Source organism: Pseudonaja textilis, chromosome 2 (genome assembly GCF_049901715.1).
Source record: "Pseudonaja textilis isolate UNSWEBS1 chromosome 2, rPseTex1.2, whole genome shotgun sequence".
Lineage (NCBI taxonomy): Eukaryota > Metazoa > Chordata > Lepidosauria > Squamata > Elapidae > Pseudonaja > Pseudonaja textilis.
In genome coordinates, this window is record NC_141991.1 from 159,471,304 (window position 1) to 159,486,475 (window position 15,172).

At 35.0% G+C, this 15,172-nt stretch overlaps 1 protein-coding gene across 6 annotated transcripts in view; it reads right to left on the reverse strand.

Moving 5' to 3' along the window:
* SPAG17 (sperm associated antigen 17) overlaps positions 1–15,172 on the reverse strand; it is a 114,227-nt gene that overhangs the window by 39,751 nt on the left and 59,304 nt on the right. For all 6 annotated transcript variants that reach the window (XM_087926226.1, XM_087926227.1, XM_087926231.1 and 3 more), the window contains 9 exons: positions 12,369–12,480; positions 11,297–11,437; positions 9,250–9,360; positions 7,850–8,073; positions 4,097–4,214; positions 2,591–3,015; positions 1,955–2,081; positions 1,014–1,228; positions 718–862 (listed from right to left, as the gene is read on the reverse strand). In XM_087926226.1, coding sequence (XP_087782352.1) covers positions 718–862; positions 1,014–1,228; positions 1,955–2,081; positions 2,591–3,015; positions 4,097–4,214; positions 7,850–8,073; positions 9,250–9,360; positions 11,297–11,437; positions 12,369–12,480 — 1,618 coding nt within the window. The remainder of the gene's footprint in view (positions 1–717; positions 863–1,013; positions 1,229–1,954; positions 2,082–2,590; positions 3,016–4,096; positions 4,215–7,849; positions 8,074–9,249; positions 9,361–11,296; positions 11,438–12,368; positions 12,481–15,172) is intronic.

Sequence of the window (15,172 nt, forward strand, 5' to 3'; positions counted from 1 at the left end):
CCTTGTGTGCAATCGTATATGTAAATTATTTGGTATCTGACAATTTATGAATCATGGATATATCAAGTTTGAGCATTGTGGAGAATACATAATGTATGAATAAAAAAAACAGAACATATAAAAATTCTAAATTGAAGAAGTGTATTCATTTTCAGCCTTCATGTGGTTCTTTATAAATGCAAAATGGAAAGTGTCAAATGTGATTCCATGTGGTAAAAGTTTAATCTGTTGTTCAAAATATGGCATAATATTTTATTGTTTTATAGTATATTTCATTTTTGTATGTTTTTCCTTTATTTTGTTCTGTATTTATAGGAGGAAAACAAACAGGAAGTTTTTTGCCCACCATTAGGTTCTGCATGTTGCAAATAAATTGGAGAATCTGATCATCATAAATATTTGGCAACAGCATAATATGAAGAAAGTAGCTATGAAGAACTGTAATAGCTGTAGCTCTCCATGTGATTTATTTATGCATCATACTGCAAGAATAAGTGAAAAGCCGGGAATTTTTCTTGTTGACCAATCATAGATATAGTCTCAATTTTAGATGAAGAATCTATATAAAGAAATGAACTAACTGCACAATCACTGAAATGTGATTAAACTCATATTTTTAGAAATATAATAATAAAGTAATGAAAAATTAAATCCACAAGTATTTGAAATTATCAACCACCTCTCCCACATTGATGTATTACTAACTAGCAATGATACCTGCTTCTTCGCTCTCACTAGAAGAAACAATTTCTACACAGTCCTGGAAGAGGGTGCTTATTCTGGTGCCATCAGCATGATCTACTATTCGGGATCCATCTGTTTTCTCCACCATTAATACTTTATCTTCTCTCATTAGCATTATCTAGAATATCAATTTATTAATGAAATATTACAAATGGATTAAATGCTCAGCAAACAGGTCAGAATGCTTTAATACAAACATTGGAAATATGGATTTGATTTTTTATTTTCTAAAAATGGATTGTATCATTTATAAAGGCATCAAATAGTACCGTTCCATTAACTGGATCAGTGGCCTGGTAAGACAAGAGTGGTTTCAGATCAAGCTTTTCGGTTCCCTTGGTACCTATCTGAATGCCTAATGGGGTAGTTGTTATCCAAGTGCCAGCAAAGGCATCAGTAGATTGTTCAGGTTCAGGCACAGGTTCTTCAGCAATTGTTTCAATAGTTTCATTTTTTCCTGCAAGCAAACCTTTAGTATTTTTTCCTAGAAAATCAGGAGAAAATGAGATTTATTCATACACTGGGATAACATTCTAAGTACTTCATTATGTGAAGGACAGCTAAAGTGCCAGCATGTATTTTTCCAATTAACTATCTAACCACAAAATGTGGACATTAGAAGTCTTACTCCTTCATTGCTACTCTTTGATTGTCAAAAGACAGAACTGTTTTTCATTAAACCTACCTAGTCATAAAGACAAGGATACAGACACAAAAAATTTTTGCAAGAAAAATCATAACCAGATATTTTCAGCTCCATGGAATCCTATGGCTCCATGATAGATCAAGAGCAAAATAATAATAATTTTTCACAGACAATTTAGATTCTGATCTCGAAGTTTTTGACTTCCAGACTGAAGATGGACTTTTAAGCAGATATTTGTTTCCAAGGTTTCTTAAGGGATCTGGGATTTTATTTTTAGCCTTTCAGATGTCAGACTATTTCTTGGGGAAGAATAATATTGGATAAATGCATCTTACTGCTGTTTGAGAATATGTGACATTATTTTTATAGAGGCACAAATATTGAACATGGTTCTTAGCATTATGGATTGCATAGCCTATCCTACAGAACAATGTGATGTAATATATTACATAAAGTGCTATAATTATGCAACATTATATTATTTTACCTGATAACATTTATTAATTTGTTTGTTTGACTTCTTCAACTTCAACTTCTTCCTCAGTCCTGAACTATGTGACTTACTGCTTTTTTTGATGGTTGTCTCCGGAGTGGGTGTGATCTCTGTATGAGGTGTGCTGGGTGCAGGTGGAGGTGGGATCACAGGGCCAGAATCTGGACTCCTAATCACTGTGCCATCAGCAAAGAGTATCTTAAAAACAGCAAAGCAAAATGTGATGTTAATCAGCTACAAATATATGCAGTACAGCAACACAATACTAGGTTCAGATTAAAAAATGACCAAAACATGTAAAAAACTCAGGTAAGTTTTATATTTGGGTTAAACATTTCTACAGACTTAAATTTACATTTGGATGAATCAATTCTATAGATTTCATCAATAGGTCCCTTCCAACTCTGTTATTCTGTTAAATCTCTACTCAACAATTAAACTTCCTCAGTGGCCACATTTCCTACTGAAAAATGACTGAAACCATTTGGAAACATTAGCAAAGCACAGTGGCTTCTCCGTATGCATCTAAGCTAAGAGAAAACTAATTAATACAGAAAAAAACATACCATGCAAGGATATATATTCATACATAGGTAATACCTTATCATTATTTGTGGTAAAGTCTATTTAATTAAGGTTTTATGATTCAATCAGAATTTAACTCAGTAACAAAAAGTGAATTTACAATTCATGCTAAATGAACATACCTGAGTGGATCCATCTATCATATACTTTACAACAGTCCCTTGTCGTGTTATTACTCTGGATACTTCTTGCTCTATTGGTTTCTTCACTGTTTTGTGAAGTTGTGACTGTTTTACTTTTTGTGGATAGCTCTGCCTAATAAATATTTCAAAAGGAGATTCCTCGTCCATATAGTTATCCTCTGTTTCCATCTTAGACTTGCTGTCCCTGGCAGTCTCATTCCTGATGGTAAAAACTGCTCCAGATTCAACACTGGCTGTGGCATTGATTGTCTTGTTTCCATTGTCTTTAGCTAGGGGCTCGTGTTGAGTCTGCTTTTCTTTGCTGTACTCTGTTTTGATTTCTTCCAGCTTGACATCACCTGATTTAGTCTCATCTGTTTTGCTTTCTTCATCATCGCTCTTGTCTTTCTCTCCTTTTTCCTCACCTTTTACATATCAAAACCATTTTGTTAGTCAGTTACAAAGATTACAATATCAGTAGTATATGGAAACTTGTGGATCTTACTGATGTTATAAAAAGTTAAACCTGGAAACCCAGTAAGAACATACAAATATTGACCCAAATGGATGCTTATACCTCATGGTATGAAAGGTCAGTCAGAGAGTAAAGGCAGTAGTTCAAATGTTTTAAATGTTAACACTACAAATGCTCTATTCATATCTATTTTAATCCTGCAAATTAATATTTTACCATTAGTGCCATTAACTCTATTTGTTACCATAAATTGAACAGAATGTCACCATAGTAAAATCAACCTCAAGTCTTTTCAGTAACAGGAATGCTAGTATCAAATGAAGTCCAACTACTACGCAACAATTCTCAATCTTAAATCTGCAATATAAAGAAGTATCTCAGAAATAGTTTTTTACTGAAAGTCTTAGTTATATTTCGAAGTAAGTTTACATGGATGAAATCTTCATTTAAAAGCCAGCATCAGGAAAATTGATGCATCGAAGATTGAAAAAGTGCTTCACATTTTTGAAAAGTTCCTTGAGTAGTTGCACAATTATGTAAACTATGGGATGTGTATATGCTGTAAAAATAAAATGGATGTGATTTTTTTTAATTGCAGAGAAAACTGTCCCAAACCAGAATTCTGATTTAGAAAATAAAATGTGTTCTTTTTCCTGATTCAGGTATCTTTAGCTGTAAATTCATTCTAGCTGAATTGGGGTACTTTCAGAGAAAGTACTTTAATAGAAAATATTTCACCATCCCCACATAGTTGAACTAAAAATATGTCACCATTCCCACACAGTTGAACTAAAAACTAAAAACTGAGTAGATCCCGGTACATCATAAGTTTACTATATTTCCTGCTTGCCATCAATTTGCTTACTAAAGGATATTTTAGTCACTAAAGCTAATAGTGTTGTTTCTTTTTGTGTGGACTAAAAAGCTTTCCGTACTCAAGATGTAACATAAGAGCTTTTATTATCTAACCCTAACATTACCTAACATTAACAGCACAACTGCTTTTGTAAAAAAACGTTTATACAACTAACCTGAGAATTTTTGACCAATAAAGGTAACTACCAATCCGTTGGGAGAAGACACATTCAAAGTATTGAAAACACGGGTTTCAGGAACAGCTTGGGTTTGGATTGGCTCATTTCTTTCTGTCTACAGTATGCAAAAGAAGCAGAAAATGCTAATGTATTTAAAAACATTTACAAACATTTCAGCTCTCCACAGTGGTTAATAGTTTTAATGATTAATAAAATAGTGCACTAGTACATAAAATCTCCTTGGAAAGTTTTTGCCAAGTGTTAATTTAATTTTAGCATTAGCAAAGGTAATTAAGTATTTTTAGAATTATTTTCTATTGGTTTTAGATTTTGTGCGTAACAAATTGCTTGCCATAGTATCTAAGTATTTTTTTAAAAAAGTATTTACTGTAACTTGGTATGGTTGCTTGGCTGCAAAGCACAGACCATTTCCAGCTTATTTATATTTATTTATTTGTATCCCACTTTTTATTATTTTTACAAATAACTCAAGGGGGGGACATATCCAATATATCTTCCTCTTTTTGTTTTCCCCACAACATGTTTCTTAAAAACGCCTGCTTCCTCAGTCACTGGGAATTCTGGGTAGGAAAATCTGATTTTTGTTTACTCATTCTGTAGTTAGTAGAGAGCAAAGAAAGCTCAAAAAGTTAATATACACTTGTGGTTAGCAATTTTATTTATTTAATTCTAGATATTAGCACTCAAACTGACAAGGAGTTATTGGCAACAAATAGATCTTTAAGTTGGTTGGCGAAGAACAAAATTATTTTTCAATTTGAATAATTTCTGCCAAAAATTATTTCTGAGTGTGACCTAATTTTCAAGAACGGCCTATACTAGAGCCAGATTTGAATTGTTGGATTTCATGGCCACATATGGGCACTTCCACCATCTTCCATATGATGAAAAGACATGTATATGCAATGCTCAGCTATCAAAGATATTGTTCTTGTTCTGTTTGATAGTCAACTATATGCCCCTCTTAGGGTTAGATACTTAACATCCCTACTTGAAATTCAAAGCCTACTGGGATTTGAATTGCAGATTGTCTTATTTCCTCCTGGATTCTAATCTATACATCATGAACAAAACTGCTACCTTTATGACTAAGACAGTTGACCAAAGGACTTGTTATATTGAACAGATAGAGGTACCCTGTAAAGGTGATGTTATTTACCTGAATATTGAGTCTTAGTATTTAACACATAAGTATTTTGTCACTGTATCTCCTTTTATTTATTTTGCATTGGACTTATATCCTGTATTTTATTTTCATTTTATATTTGATACAGTTGTAAGACTAATCAAACAATAAATTATCTGTCTACTAAAAGCTATATGCTTCCCTTGACTAATGGAATGAACCAGGGGTGGGATTCAAAATTTTTAACAACCAGTTCTGTGGGCATGGCTAGGTGGGTGTGGCTAGGTGGGCGTGGCTAGGTGGACATGGCAATGTGACTGGATGGGCGTTGTTTCTTCTTCTTCTTCTTCTTCTTCTTCTTCTTCTTCTTCTTCTTCTTCTTCTTCTTCTTCTTCTTCTTCTTCTTCTTCTTCTTCCTTCTTCTTCTTCTTCCTTCTTTAGTTTAGTTTAGTTTATTGTCATTGCACTTACAACAAAATCAAACATCATCTTCAGTGCAATTCTCCTCCTCCTCCTCCTTCTTTGCAGCACCCCTCCCCTGTTTTTTTTGCCTCCTGAGCCTCAGGGAAGCCTCCTGAGGGGTGTTTTTGCTCCCACTAGTCAGGCTTTTCTGAGGCCCAGGAAGGCAAAAAAAAGGAGCGTGGTGGGGCACGTAGTATCTCCCTCGTGTCCCTCCGTGCATCCCATTTTGCCTCCTGGGCCTCAGGGAAGCCTTCTGGGTGAAGCAGTAAGACAGCGAGGGGGATCCCAGAACAGCTGATCATCAGAACAGCTGATCATCGGGAGGGGGGAAAGGGGTGACTGGGGGGGAGGGGAGGGGGCGGGCAGAGAAGGGTGGGGTGGAGCCAGCCAGGGGCACAATTTGCTGGTTCTCCGAACTGCATGGAATCGTAACAGCAAGTTCTAAAGAAACGGTCTGAACCTGTAGAAATCCCACCCCTGGAAGGAACTCAAAACCAGTTTTCTTCCTCTCTGTTGCAGATCAAACACAGTGATCCCAATTTCCCAACCTCCAAATATAGTTGTAAAATTTGATCAGAGGGTTTGCTTATTACCCAGACCCAGGGTAAAGCCTGGAATTAATTTTTCCTAGACTGAAAGAGTACAACTATTTACCAGAGAGCAATGATCTATGGACTCATACAATTTTGTATTCTGGGTCATTTTTAAAGTACTAATATCTTTTATAGATTCTGATGTTAAGCTGAAATTGAACAAGGTCTTCTTGAGCTTCTGCAGGTATTAAATTTCTGTCTCTGCCACTATCTGGGAGCTTCAATACTCTTCTATGGTTCCCAAGATTAGTTCACAGAAACAGTAACACCCCTCTTTCTAACTATTCTCTAAGCTACATGAAAGTAGGAGTGAAACTGCCTGGCAAATGTACACAGGAGTTAGAAAAAGATGTAAGGAACTGTGACTAATAAACTGAAGAAGGCCAAAAATATACTGTTTGCTGAATATCCTAATTTGTGATCATCAGTCATATTATTATACCAATGGGAGTATATCTTGCTTGCTGCATAGACTCCATATTTAATCAGGATATCTGGAAAGAATATATTTGGAAAACAACTGGCATGGAGGGAAGTAAGTAGTGGGGTACCCCAAGATTCCATTTTAGGCCCAGTACTCTTCAATATTTTCATAAATGATCTAAATGAGGGAATAGAAAGGGAACTCATCAAATTTTCAGATGACACTAAGCTGGCAGGAATGAGCAACGCCCCAGAAGACAAACTCAAATTCCAAAAAGTTCTTGATAGACTTAACACTGGGCCCTATCTAACAAAATGAAATTCAACAGTAAGGTTTTACATGTAGGCAAGAAAAACTAACCATATGGTTATAGACTAGGTGAAATTTGGCTTAATGCCAGTAATTGTGAGAGGCACCTTGGAGTCCTAGTGGACAATTACTTAAATATAAGCCAAATGTATGCAGCAGCAGAAAAAAAGGCCAGTGCAATCCTAGGCTGCTTTAACAGAGAGATAGATCACACAATGTTCTAATACTGATTTACAAAGCCTTAGTAAGACCACCCTTGGAAGACTGCATCCAGTTCCGGTCACCACAATAAAAAAAAGATGTTCAGATTCTGGAAAGAGTGCAGAGAAGGGCGATAAAGATGACTAGGGTACTGGTGACTAAAACATAAGACGAATGGTTGCAGGAATTGGGTTGCCTAGTCCAGTGAAAAGAAGGACGGGGGAGACTTGATAGGCTGCCATAAAGAAGAGGAGAGTCAAACTATTTTCCAAAACACCAAAAAGGCAAGACAAGAAACAATGAATGGAAACTAACCAAGGAGAGAAGCAATTTAAAACTAAGGAGAAATTTTCTAACAGTGAGAGCAGTCAATCAATGAAATAACTTGCCTTCAGAACTTGTGGGTGCTCCATCACTGGAGCCTGGACAACCATTTGTCTGGAATGGTATAGATCGCCTTCTTGAGCAGGGGGTTGAAGACCTCTAAGGTGCCTCCCAAGTCTGTTACTCTGTTCTGTGTTTTATCTACATCTGCCTAGGGCAGGGGGTTGGACTAGAAGACCTCCAAGCCCCCTCTCAGCCCTATGATTGTATTCTATGAATTATATTCATACCTTTTTCTCTTCTTGAACTGGAGATTCTTCAGGTGATACGTTTACTGTCATACGGGAACTCACTCTGGCAGATGGTAAGGATTTGGCTGATTTCTCTTTACCTGGCTTTGCCTTTCCTGTGGCAGGAACTGCACCGGAAGAAAAAGCCGAGGAAAGAAAAGTCGAAGTCGGCATGTTTACTGATGGGATAGCCAGAATAGTTGCCAAATAAGGATCCGTTTCTTCTGTAAGGGAAATGGTTATTTTGATGAAACAGAATGAGCATTATATACATTAAAAATGTGCATCTACTTTTAGATCAAGAAATGTCCTTTGAGTGATATGCCAGGAACTGTATTCCAAAATAGCAATAGATGAGCCCAGACAAAATCTACACTTGATTTCATTCCCTTTATATTTAAATAAAATTAAATGCAATTAATATAATAGCTCCCTAGGCAAATACTTCAATTTGTTCATATTTCAGGTTAAAATTTTAAATTGATAACAACATTTGTACTTTGGCAAACATGTTGGAAAAATATTTTAATTGGTTGAAAGGCAAATGACATTAGCTAAAGCCTTACAGTGATTCTGTGGTCTGTGTTTTTCTTACCAGTTATAATCTGGATGCATCTGTTTAACTCTGGACAGAAACTAGGATTGGGTTTTGCTTTGATTCTGATTTTGTTTTAAAGCAGTGGCCTCAAAACCTTTGGCACCAGGAACTGGCTTCACAGAAGACATGGGCGGGGAATGGGGGTAGGAGAGGACCATGCAATCTAAATCCCTCATATCTTCAATTTATAGGAGGGTTCGCTGTCCTAATGCCAGATGATCTGAGATGGAGCTGAGGTGGTGATGGGGAGCAGCTGCAAACACTGTACAGATGAAGCTTTGCTCACTCGCCCACTGCTCAACTCTAGCTATACAGCTCGGTTCCTAACAGGCCACAGGGTTCAGGACCCCTGGTCTAAAAGGTTTGACAACAAGAGCAGAGTTTCAGTGGAACTAACTCAGGAATGAACAGTAATTTAGATGTGGGCTACAAAGGAACAGGACTCTTGAGAATTTGGGAAATCTTACTCAATCAAATAGAGAAAGGCTTCTGTTTCTCTTTAGCAGACATCTGAGATCAGCCGTAAACATTTCTCACAAAAAACAGGGTAGAAATACATAACCAACTTGTATTTGAATATGTCTTTTGACTCTCATTTTTGCTTTGCTACAAATTTATTCATGAGAACAAATACAGAACAGAAATTCCCAGGAATTGTGTGGATTCTAGACAACATTTTTGAGAAGATGCTAAAAATCCATTATGAGGTAATGGCTACTGTATAAATCATCTTTCAACATAACATAGTGTAGAACAAGTGTGACACAGAATATATGAACATTTTCCTTTTCGCATGTTTTACCTGCTGCTTTTCCTGAAGCCCCATAACAACTAAAGGAAAGATGGATTTCATTTTCTAAGGTTGCAGAAAATGATCCAAATTTGCTCAGCGGTTTTCCTTGACTAAGTTTTTCTAAAATAAAGGAAAATGAATATTTATGTCTGAATATTTAACAAGTATTACAAATGTAGCTATTTCTTGATGAACTAGACACTGACTTTTGATTCACTGACTGAAAGTTCACTAAAAAAAAAGGTAAAAAAAAGCTTCTCTCAACTGCTAGAATTCTAAACTGCTATAAGAAGGTTTATTAACAATACTGAGGTACTAAATGAAGGGAACACTAGGAATGTAATTTGATATTGGCTCACTTTTGAAGAGAAATCATTTCAGGAAGTAGTCTTGTTTTGTAGAAGCCATTTATTTGGATACAAAGTATTACAACTACACAGATTTCTGTACAGTACTAGTATAGAATGATTCAAGATTCTGGGTGATAGGACACAGTTTAGAGCAGGGTTTCAAACTTGTGTCATCATGGCGGAGTCACGTGACATATCGGGACTTCCCCCCCCTTTGCTAAACTGAGCATGGGCATGGGCAGCATGTGATGCATCTGGCCCATGGGCCGGGAGTTTGACAGTCCTAGCTTGGAGCATCAAGGTAAGAATCTATCACAGAAAAATTACTGCAATAAGATAATGCTTTCAGGCAGAGTCCAAAACACTTGTATTCCTTCAGTCTCCACACAAGCAAAGCTGAAGTGAATTGGTTACTTGGCAAAGCCTTAGCAGGGCCTCAGTGCTTTCCCAAACATTTGAGGGTTCTCCGCCTTGCCTCCCTTGTCATACATCAGCACTCTCATGAACTTGGCTGTCCTGATTCAGATCCAGAATTCAAGTCTCAACCAGGGTGGGCAGTTCTGGGTTTGGACAAGAAACTGAACCCTAGATAAATTTCTATCTTGAGTAATTTGTAATTTGGCTCAGTTGGTTGACAGAAACAAGATTTCTGCATGATAGCATACAGTCCAGGGCCCAAGATGGAGCCACTGCAGACAGCTCACGAACTCTAGCCACTCTAAATATTAAAAATCATGATCGGGGAGGAGTTAATTTTAAGGTGCAGAAAGTTGAAAATGTAGTGATGTGAAATAAGCTGTGCATTTGTAAAGCTATCAAGGAATCTTTCTCAACAACTCAATTATTACTCCTCTTCAGATGATAGAATGTCCTTGATTCACACACTAGAGAACATAAAAAACTTGCAAGCCAAGAATTATGGACTGCTTTGGAATAAGTGACCTTTAATGCCAGATTCCAAAGACTTGCTCCTAAGAGAAACTAATGCCTTTGACTGAGTTGCCTTGTAAAAGCCTGACATATGTACTGTACAAGAGATGATCAGACTAGGATCCAAAATGCTCTATTCCTTAAGGCAGCTGGCTATAAACCAGGAAACTGAGTTCTAATCCCGCTTTAAGCATGAAAACTGACTCAGTTACTTTGGACTGGTGACTCTCTCTCAACCAAACTCACTTCACAGGGTTGTTATTGAGAGGCAAATAGAAAGAAATATCGGGTATGTTTGTGTTTTTAGTTATAAAAATAATAAAGGCAGGATTTAAAAAAATCTAAAAGCAAATAAAAATTTGCTTCTCTGAGCATAACATTAAAAATCATGCTTGCTAGAGAAGGAATATTTCTTCCCAAAATAGTCAACAAATAGGGAAAAAAATAATTATCAGATAAATAACCCAAAACAATAAATGTTTTGAAGAGGCTTAAATAATGTGCTACCATTGTTTGTTCAAAAAAAGTTTTGAGTATTATATTACTAAAACTGTATCTAGGAATATGCACTGTATGGAATTTGATATAGATGTAAAGTTTTTAAAAGTGAATCAAAGAAACCGCAATGAATTATGGATTTTGCTAATCAAGGGAATGGTTGCACACAAAAGATAAGCATACATTTCTGAAGCACTTTTATGAATAATGAAACCATGATTTGATCATTTATAGTTACCCAAATGAATTTTTAAAATTGTTAATATTCACTAGATTACCTGGCTTTATCTCATGTTCTTCTGGGGAACACAAACTTCCTTCTTCATTTTTACATTCTATTAGGCTTATCTGAGGATCTATTATATGAATGAAGAAACTGTGATTATCTTTTATCACCTTCACTTTAACTAAGGTTGACCCTAGAAAAAGAAAACAAATAAATAACTAATATCAGAATGGGCAGTCATGATTCTAATGTTAAATAATCCATATGGCAATTACATTATACAGATTGCTAGAACATTTGCTGAATCCATCTTCTGAAGTTAAATATAGTTTCCTAGTTCTTTTCTATATTAACCTATCTAGTATAATATTTAAAGTAAGATACATATATAAGTATAACTTTCAAAAACGAAGTGAAAACAGAATTTTCTTAAAATTATATTTAATTAAATGTATTTGTTGATACATAAATATCCCCTTAGAACTCTTATATCAATAATTAACCTCTGTCTGGCATATTAATTTTGATTAGTGATGTGAAATCATTTTTAAATATCACTTTGTCAGAATTTAATAATTTTAAATATCAGAATTCAAAATATACATATCAAAATATCACATCTATTGAGTTATCTGTTAGTGGAATTCCTTAAATGTATCTTTCTTTGCATTTAATTTCTTCTAATACATTTTGTATACTTAATTAAGAGTCGAGAAATATTGCTGAGATGGACATGCCAGTTTGTCACATTATTACAACTGTTCATTTTATGTTAAAGCAAGTCCTATTGAACATAATTGGTCTATGTTACCTCACCATCAGTCCTCACTATTTTATTCCCACAACCAGCTGACCAGATTCTTATGAGAAGCCAACAAGCAATATGTAGGTGGAATTTCATCTTCCAGCATGTTCTGCAGCAATTACTTTTGAAAAGTGTTTTGCCTGCAATGTGGAAATAATATCTAGCCTGCATGGCTATAGTATTAGTCATAGAGAGTCTTATCCTCCAATTAATTTAATTTCTGACTAAAGTGTCAGGATAATGTTTATACCATGTGAGAAGCATATAAACATGTCAATGTCCAATAGGAAACCTTCACAATATGAAAAAAAAAAATTACCTTTTTCAAACATTATTTTTTCTGCTTGGATTTGCCCTCCATCAGTAGGGAAAAGATACTGGATTGTCCCTGAAACTTGAATGGGATTCTCACCCATATTATATCCATGAAACTAGAAGAGAACAATTATAGGACTTATATAATAATTTATATATAATATAATAATTATAATCAAATTAAATAGAAATAATGGGGACAACTGGGAACATCTAACAAACCAAATCAGGAAATATGGTTCCTTTTACTAAATTAAAGCTTTTAAGGACCAAATCCTGGGAATTAAAAATGAAAATAAAATCAAAATTTGGAATGGTTACCTAATTGATTTTTGTTCTTTTTGCAGATCTTTTTTAAAAAGTTTTTATTTTTTTACAAACATATCAGTGTGTGAACAATGTTGTATCAGAGTGTCATACATTTCAATACAAATAAATTGATATTAATCATATTTGTTCCATCGAACAAGCTTATATAATTCTAATAATAGTACACCTCTTTGTATTAATTTATAATCTTTCATTGTTCAATTATTCATTATTTCTATGATTTTTATACCAATCATCCTATCTTAAGTATCATATCTTTTACTGTGAATATATTTCAACATATTATCTTCATGACAATCACCCTATTTTGCTTATGCCAATCATCATATTATTTAAATATACCATCTTTCATAGAATATTATCCATCATATTTATTTCATTTTTCAAATTAATAGACTTCTAATAATAATAATACCATTGGTTATGTTAAATTAAAATCTTTCATTGTATGCTTATTTGATTCATAATCCCCCATTATTTAATTATTCTATCTTACAACATATTATTTTGTAGCAATCACCATATTCTATTTATCATTCATTTTAATACAAATAAAATATTAATCATATTTACTACCTTTAAGCAACATACACACATATTACATTCATTAAATATAATTTTCCTTCTTATTACTACTTCTCCTTGTTATATGAAAATGTGTATTTTATTAATTCCCCTTTCTCTAAATCTCTTCTTTCTATTCTTTTTTTTGTTGTGCCACTATTATATTAGTTAAATTCCCCTTTCTAACCATCATCTTGTAAGGCATCCAGAAAGTATGCATGATATCAATCACTCCGAGACATTTTCTCTCCAATTGATTTATTTAGAAACAGATCTGGCATGTGAAAGGCAATTTCCCAAAGTGAAATTATTGCATTACACAGAATCCACCTTCTCTCCTTCCTTCTCTCCTCCCACTTCTACCTTCATAAATCATGAGAACCAATTAACTGCAACTGGAATTTCTTAATCTGACATACAGAATAACCTTGAACTTTTCAACTCCTCCACCCCCCCTTCCATGAAATGTGACAGCTGAATTTTAAAGCTGATACATCTCTTATCCACCTTAAAGCTTTAATTATTCATTTTTTAGCTTGCCTTCCATATTCCTCTCTTGGGTCTTTGTTTCGATCTGCTTGTACATCTTGGCTACTCATTTTAAGTTTTTCTCCCTTCTCTTCCTTTTCCATTATCTAATTTTCAGAATATCTGCTCTTACCCCTGTCTCTCTCCCATAAAAATCTTCCTGTTTCCCCAATTTCTTTTTTATTTTCCTTAAGGTCCTCTCCGCTAAGCTTATATCATCTGTCCCTATTGTATTTATTATGGTCTCTTTTGTTTCCTCTTGTCCCTTTTGTTTTGTCTCTTCCATTTTTTCATCTCCTTTTTCAGATGACTCCTCTTCCTGAGTGTCTTGAACACTCACTGTCTTTTGTATTGTATTTTCCAGTTTTTCACCTATATCCTCCAATCTTTCCATAATTTTCTGGCAATGTCTTGTCGGTGTCTCCCTTGTACTTTGAATTGCCAATGCCACCTCTTCCCAAATTCCAGTCCATTCTTTTTGATGAAGCATTTTGTTGAGTTTTACTGAATCTCTTTTATCCAATAGTCTAAAACCATATGTTCAAATCTACAAAAACCTCTCTAACAGTTCAATGTTCTTGTTTCTTTATCCCCAATTTAGTCTGCCTGTACCTCTGAAACGCACCTTCAATCTTCCAGGACCTCCTTAGGTCCTTCTATAAATCCAATTTTATGTTGTAATCCTCAGGGGTCTTTTCAGCAATATTTTCTTTCCTTCTGCATTTAATTCTTCAATAAAAAGTTTTGGGAATATGCTATTCTTCCTTTCATCAGCAGGTGGCTCTCTTTACTTAAATTTCAATATTAAATTTCAATATTAATTACATTTTCCCCATTTTTCCACAATATAAAGATGATGTTAATTTTTGGGTAAATACTTCCAATGTTTCAAAATGCCTGTCCAGTAAAATGCCTGCCCAGTTTAGAAGTCCAATGTTCTATATTTTAGCCATTTTTTCTATCTTTTTTCCTCCAGTTCTTTCTCATCCAGTTTTAATATTTTTTTTCAATATGCCAGGTTGCTGCTAGGTTAAAGATAATTGTGACTCCTTTTCCAGATTCTTTTTGAGGTTTAAAGACTTGAATAAAAACAGATTCTTCTCATCTAGTTCCAAACACTGTTCACTAACTTCGCTGCAGCATCTTTGTTAGGTAACAGGTAATAGATAATCAGAATTGGAAGGGACTTTGTAGGTCATCTATTCCAGTGGTTGCCAACTGGTGGTCCATGAGAAAATTTTGGTGGGCCACAGAGAAATGTCACCCCCAGAACACCCCCCCCAAAGCAATTAATCCAGGCTCTGCGGGAACACAAGGCTGAAGCACCCCATGGCCCACGGGAACCCTCCCCACTCACTCACTCCTTACCTAGCAAATTTGCCTGAT